This window comes from Amborella trichopoda, chromosome 4 (assembly GCF_054954075.1).
Source record: "Amborella trichopoda isolate Santa Cruz 75 chromosome 4, AtrichopodaSantaCruz75HAP2 v2.0, whole genome shotgun sequence".
Lineage (NCBI taxonomy): Eukaryota > Viridiplantae > Streptophyta > Magnoliopsida > Amborellales > Amborellaceae > Amborella > Amborella trichopoda.
Window position 1 is genome coordinate 1,097,501 of NC_142339.1, and position 7,058 is coordinate 1,104,558.

Below are 7,058 nucleotides of genomic sequence, written 5' to 3' on the forward strand. Positions count from 1 at the left end.
GAAATGAGATTCAGTTGCTACCTTGATATTCCATCCTTGCCTATATCCGTGGATCCCTAGAGAGCAGAATTACACTAATTAGAGACTGCGGTTCCTAAAATCATCCGACATTTTTGCTAGGATCCTTTCACTTCTATCGTGGTGAAGTACTTCATGTTTTACACTTTTTTGAAGTAGAGAGAGAGAGAGAGAGAGAGAGAGAGAGAGAGAGAGAGAGAGAGCTGTGTACAACTGAAATTGTTGAAGCAAGCTGATCCAGCCTATACAGCTAAAATTCTTAAATCTTTACACAACGATCTTTCGTGAAATAAGTAGTCACTGCATATCCTTGGTCTGCAGCAATATTATGATATTATCGACATAACTGCTTGACCTAACAGGTGGGAAATCTTCTCCTGGCGTCCCGAACTTAATCATATACAGCAAGAACCTTCTCACACACTGCTTCTTTTATCTTCACTTTCATTCAAAATCCTATGCTTACAACTCTCTAACTTCACCACTTCCTTCCAAAACTCTATGCTCCTCACCCTTTGTGTCTGGGCGAATTTTTATAGAGAGCTGTGTCTGAATAGGCCTTCGTGGGAGACATGGGTGATCGGCTCCTATGACCCCCATTTGGGATTTTGGTCTCTTTGACTGCAGATCTTCCTGGGTCAGGTTTCCTAGCATTTTCCATGGCTGCTGTGTACACAAAGGGACCAACTATGTCTTCTTTTAGGTCTTGCACTGGCTCAAGAATTTCAACCACCTGTCTCATCAGAGGCCTATTCTTTGGGTTATGGCTTAGGCATTGATAGGCTAGAGCTGCCGCCTTTTGTGCACCCTTGATTGAATATTGCCCATCAAGGTTTGGGTCCATTACTCGATTTAACTTTTTACTGTTGTTTAGATAGGGGCGAGCCCACTCTACGAGGCTCTGTTCTCTACTTGGTCGGGTCTTGTCCATCGAGCGCCTTCCCGTGAGGAGTTCTAAGAGAACCACTCCAAAGCTATAGACATCACTTTTTGCGGTCAAGTGACCTGAAGGTAGGAGGAGAAGATTAGGCACAATAATAACAAACAAATTATTCCCAGTTTCAAATATTGATATTATACATAGACTCATGCTTACATAGTGGAAAGAAAAAAAGAAAAAGAAAGTAGATGTCAGTATAAGTGGTTTGCTGCACTTGCTGAAAATGTATTTGCAGTTGAGCGAAGGCCAATATTAACAAATTTCAGTTTTTGGAGAAAATGTTAGCAAGTCCATGTGTATGGTGTATGTAGTTCTTCTAGAAGTTGTAAGATAGTTTATGCAGCTTTTGACGATAGGGTTCCAGGACCCCATGCAGTGTAATCTTATGAAGCCTCCTAAAATTAAATGTATTTTGTCTTATGTAAGATATTCTATTTGTGTTAGAAACTCATAGAAGCAAGCTATTGTTGTTGCTTGTAGTTATAGATTATCACCATATAAAATTATTTAAAAAAAAGAAGGAAGAAAAAGGAGAGAGGGAGAGAGAACTTGGAGGTGTGAACCTTACCAGTCATGACATATTCTGGAGCTGCATAACCATGTGTCCCCATTACCCGCGTGGAAACATGGGTCTCATCCCCTTCTGGCCCATCCTTTGCGAGCCCAAAATCTGAAAGCTTGGCTGTGTAATCCTGCAAAAGCACAGCAAATTAGAGGAATTTCAGTCATTGCCCACAAGAAGATGGTAGAATATTAGGCACTAGGTATTTGTTATGCTTGTTGGCCCCAAAAACAATCAAAAGAGTAGCAATTTTAGCAAAACTCAGTAGTGCGTATGGCCAGCTAATTCGGGTGTTATATTCCATCAAGATTGTAGTAATGGAAGCTATGAGAAGGAACTGGAAACACTTGGCTAATAAGTAACAATTCTAGTGAAACCTGTGTGGGATGACCAAATAAACCCACGTAAGCAGAGCTACATTTCACTAAGATGGTGGGAAAGCCCATCTGGCTGCTGTCTAGATGAAGCTCACATTCCAGATGTTCAGCAAGAAAATATCTGAAAATGCGTAGCTAGAAGTTGGTAGTACTTGTAGCAGTAATGACCGAATGCCAGCTAAATGGGAGTTTTGATTGCTTATCATGGTAGCAGTGTCTAATAATAAGATTATTCCGGCAGGGAGATGACCGAGAACCACAACTAGAACTCTGCAATAGTTTTAGCAAACTCTAGGTGGTATGTTGTATTAGCCAGCAACTTTCAGACTTTTGTAGAACTTCAATGCAAATGCGCCAAAGTCTTGTTTGCATGAGCAGCTAATTTGGGAGTTATTTTCACCTGAGATGATTGCAACACCCATTCAAGAAAAAACAGCATAAGATGCTGCCAAAACCCATTCAAGGTGCGTAAATAAGCTTGAATGTTCGGATCACAGTCGCAAATGGCCAGGAAATCATGGCTAAATTTAGTGATAGTTTTAGCAAACTTGTGTCAGATGGGCCGACTAATTTGGGATTGAGAACCATTGAGTCTCTCGTCTTTTTTTTTTTAAGTACAGTATTCAATCTCTTTTCTTGTCAGAATGAAATTATCCCTTGTAATAGATTAGAAAATAATCAATATATAAAAACTGTGGAACCGATTTAGAATTAAGACTTACTGAGTCCAATAGGATATTGGAGGCCTTGAAATCCCTATAGATTACTGGCTTCTCGGCCTCGTGCAAGAAGGCAAGACCCTTCGCAGCTCCAATCGTGATCTTAAGCCTTATTGCCCATGGCAATGAGATCGAAAACCCTGTATATTGGGAAGAAAATGTGAATAATGTGCATTATGAAAGGAAAGATTATTTTGTTTTCTTCTTAGAATTGGGAAGATGGTATTCTTACTCTTAAACAGGTGATTCTCTAAGCTCCCTTTCGGCATGAACTCGTAGACCAGCAACCGGTGCTCGTCTTCATAGCAGTAGCCGACCAGCTTGACCAAATGCGGGTGTCTCAATTGCCCAAGAAAAATCACTTCGGCCTGTTACATGAGTTCAAATTCTTGAGAAAGAGAAAGAAAGTCTTATCATTCATTACACGTGTATGTGGGGTGTGTGATAGAGAATCCTACCATCCATTCATCTGTGTGTTGTGATGTAGAGAGAGAGAGAGAGAGAGAGAGTCTTACCAGCCATTCCCTATGCCCCTGCAAACCTTCCAAGTCGAGGAGCTTGACAGCCACAGCTTGCGCCTTAAGTCCGGGCCTCAATTTATCATCGATATAACCCTTGTGAACGGGACCAAACCCGCCCTCTCCCAACAAGAAACTGGCAGAGAAGTTCTGGGTAATGGCCTTTAGCTCACTCAGAGTAAAGTTGTGAAGACTGGATCCGAGAGAGAGAGACAGGTCCTCTACCAAAAATGGGTCACTGAGGTCTGAGAAGGATAGCCTTTGAAAGGATGTTTGCTTCGCCACAACGCGCTTGTTGGTCTTCGGTGAGCTTTCCCTGAGACATCCAGCTGGAAGGATGGCTTTCCATGGGATGCAAGGCATCTTGAGAGAGAGAGAAAAGGCAACAAGAATGGGGTTGGCTAGTGAGCTGTGATGAGGAAGTGTAATAATGGCTAGCAAGAGAGTTGTGCTGAAGAAGAATGGTGTTGGATTAGAGAGAGAAAGATGTGCAGGCTTGAAGGAGAAGGATGATGTGGGGTTTAGAAAGAGAGAGGAGAGGTAGAAGAAGAAGAATGGGTGTTGAGAGGTGGTTAAGGGGTGGTTTAAAAAGAGGAGACATTTGCAATTTCAATTATTCATATCTCACCAACTACGCTTACTGAAAATGGGGGATTTGGGGTGGCCTTCTATTTTCCTTCCTTCCCATGGGATTTGGCCCCATGGACGGCGTCAACGTCTTTCGAGATTCAAATTTTAGAAGAGAGAAACTCATTTCCTCAATTAAAAATAAACTCTCTTTGAAGAGAGAGAAAACTCATTTCCTCGATAAAAATAACTCTCTCCCTCTTTCTCAAAATAGGGGAGAAACTCAATCACCGCGTAAGTCTTATCCTCTCTCTCTAAAACTCAATTAACATAATCAAAATTACTCTCTCAAAAACTCGATGAATAGAAATAAGCTCATCTCTTAAAAACTCAATTATACAATAAAACTTGGGGAAGTTTATTTAAGCCCCAGTCTTATACTGCAAAACTAAAATGCATATCAAAATCCTATAGAAAATCTTGTTTGACGTTTGAAAAACCCTCTATTTTGATTATCTCAATCTCGAGATGTATGGATTTGACAAGAAATAGATTTTATTCTGAAAAAGTGTGCATCCAGTAATATTTCAATATTTTCAAGTCTCTATGGATCTGTATAATTTGTACTATTTTTAGACCTTTTAATTTTACAATTAATATAAAATCAATATTTTTAACCATCGTAGGGGTTTTTGACATTGAAATTGCATCTGTCGACGCCTTTGATTATTTAAAATTGGTGCCTCATATTCAATGCTTCTCTCTTGCATAACAAGTTGGGTTTGCGAGCCTAATAGGAAAGGAAGCAAAACGTGCGGCGCCTATTATAATTTCTCTCTCTAAAACTCACACAATAGAATTATCCTTACTCTCGAAAAAAAAATAAAAAAAAAACGACCTTTTCTTTTATTTTGTTGGTAAGTTTCTTGGTTGGCACGTATGTAGTGCATGTGCCGGTCGTTTTGTTCCCCTTAATCCCAATATGACAGAATTGCCCTTCGACATCTAATAAAACGACCAACAAGGTGTTTGAATGGGCGAAAATGCCCTTTGATTGTTTCTTTGTTGACTCCTTTGTCGCTTGTTGTATTTTTTGGTCGTACGTACACACGATCATAACGCCGACGGACCTACGCGTGATTATTATGTTAATGAATAGATGCTCCCGAGGGAGCATATAGAAAAAATTAAAAAAGGAAAAAAATAAATAAATTGCAATCATTTTTCTCTTTCCTGCGTGATTAGATCTAATCGTTTAGGAACTCAAATTCCTTTTTTGCCTTTTTTTTTTTTTAAAAAAAAAGGCCTTTCTAAGGTGGATCCCAAATATTCAGAATAAAAACCATGGGTCTTTTGCTCCAGGGAGCAAGTGTATTATAGTGAGCAGTGCTCGAAAAATCGAACTGGCCAAGGGCTGGTTCCTAGTTTTCGCTAAATCGGCCGGTTCAAAAGGCTTAACTGGGCAAGTCCTTGCCGATCAAAAAAGTGTTCAAAAAACAAAACAAATACAAAAATAAAATCTAAAAACATATGAAAAGTATATTTAAAGTATGATTAAATAAAGTACATCTAAATAAAGTTAAAAATTAGTGAAAAATATATTTTTAAGAATTGATTTGTGCCTTTAGGAATTTTTTAAATTGTTTAAAAAAGATGGGAAAATATAAAAATAACTATTTAAAGTCAAGATAAAAGACATTAAAAAATGGATTACAAACAGATCCTTTATTTTTTGCAATTTTATATAGATTTTAAAAAATGCAATCACCAAAACCGGTCAAAACCGGAACCAACAAATGCGTGATTTCAAATTGAACCGGCCAAATTTGCGATGGGTTTGTTGGAGTGTACAATATGAGCTCATAATTTTATATCCTTTGTCTAAATTTGAGTATGACCATGTGCATGTGTGAATGAGAAGCAGATTACATTTCCCGTTAGCCTTCAACTCTTATTAAAGCATGTATTATTTTTTAAAATTTCATCGTATACTCGTTTAAGTATTATACTACTAATCAACGTCATATGGGAGAGAGAGAGAAAGAGAGAGAGAGAGCAATTGGGTCCCTTTCTTTTTTTTTTAAGAAATATGAATGTGAAAGGGAGAGAGATTGCTCATTTCTCACCAGTGAACTTTTTTTTTTTTTTTTTTTTTCTGATGATGATTTCTCACTGGTAGTAGTTGCTCTAATTAACGCATGTGTTATTTTAGATATTATACTATTATTCAGGGACTTATGAGAGAGAGGGATTTGTCTTGTCCTAGATGTTATTGCTCGTTTATCATTAGTATTAAACTCTTAGTAGTGCATGTCTCATTTCTTTAAAATTCACTGTTGTTTTAGGTACTCTGTACTATTATTCTAGGTCCTATGAACCCACACACCCACAGTTTGGATTTTTTTTCCCTTTTTCTTTGTATTCTACTGTTGAAATGAAGATAGAAACAAGAGTACAAATACAGAGAGTTTGGATATTTGCCCTTTCTTTTTGGTATTCTATTACTAACAAGGAGATGGAAAAGAAGAGTACCAAAGTATGCCTGCATTTTCTTGCATATATCTAAGAAAGAGAGGGAGAGATTTAGGTTAGATCAAAGTTCTAAGAAAGATTTTTCATTTTAGATGTGAGCCATGTTTAAAAAGTCGGAATCAGATCTTGTATCCCGCTCATTGCACAAGTTCAGATTGGCCCGATCGGTGATCCAAATTGGTTTAATTATGTGAATATCAATAAACGAATTAACAAAATAACAGTATTGGGCATTTCTATGGGTGATTCGGATCCCCGAACCACCAAAATCAGATCTGGAATGGCGATTTTCAATCCGAATACCAAATTTAAAACATTAAACACGAGAGAGAGAGAGAATTTGCTTAGATGTTTCTAGATTATGTAAGTATCAAACAAGAGAGAAATATGTAGGTCAAGATGATGACTTGGTTCTGCCATTATCAGCATTTGGGCTTCTTTCTTTTCCTTTTCCTTTTTCTTTTTCTTTTCTTTTTTTTTTTTTTTTTTTTTGTCATTTCAATCGAAAATGACAGAAAGATTCTCTCTCTACTGTTTTCCTTTGAGGTGGGTTCACAATTTCAATGACGTGGGGTGGCGATGCATCTTGGATGAGGTGACCTCCCAACGCAATTATTCTAAGTTTCATTTTCATTTATTTATTTATTTATCTAGTTTGGAATTATTTTGATTGATTTTAAATTTGGGTGTGGTTTCTACTATTTTCCTTTGAGGTGGGGTCCACAATTTCAATGACGTGGGGTGGCGATGCATCTTGGATGAGGTGACCTCGCAATGCAATTATTCTAAGTTTTATTTTCATTTATTTATTTATCTAGTTTGGAA

General features: G+C 37.8%; 1 protein-coding gene across 1 annotated transcript; it reads right to left on the reverse strand.

Moving 5' to 3' along the window:
* Positions 1–222: 222 nt before the first annotated feature.
* LOC18439480 (serine/threonine-protein kinase RIPK) lies at positions 223–4,907 on the reverse strand. The gene is made up of 5 exons (XM_006849644.4): positions 3,132–4,907; positions 2,849–2,984; positions 2,620–2,756; positions 1,527–1,650; positions 223–1,023 (listed from the first exon to the last, which is right to left on the reverse strand). The coding sequence occupies exons 1-5, from the start codon at positions 3,495–3,497 to the stop codon at positions 527–529; spliced, it is 1,260 nt and encodes a 419-aa protein (XP_006849707.3). The 5' UTR covers positions 3,498–4,907; the 3' UTR covers positions 223–526.
* Between the last annotated feature and the right edge of the window lie 2,151 nt (positions 4,908–7,058).

Excerpts from the sequence above, each read along its gene's own strand:
- LOC18439480 (XM_006849644.4), bottom strand. The coding sequence starts at position 3,497 with ATGCCTTGCATCCCATGGAAAGCCATCCTTCCAGCTGGATGTCTCAGG. Across the intron at positions 2,985-3,131 it reads AGGGGCATAGGGAATGGCTG|GCCGAAGTGATTTTTCTTGG; the intron begins GTAAGACTCTCT and ends CTCATGTAACAG. Across the intron at positions 1,651-2,619 it reads CCAATATCCTATTGGACTCA|GATTACACAGCCAAGCTTTC; the intron begins GTAAGTCTTAAT and ends GTGCTTTTGCAG.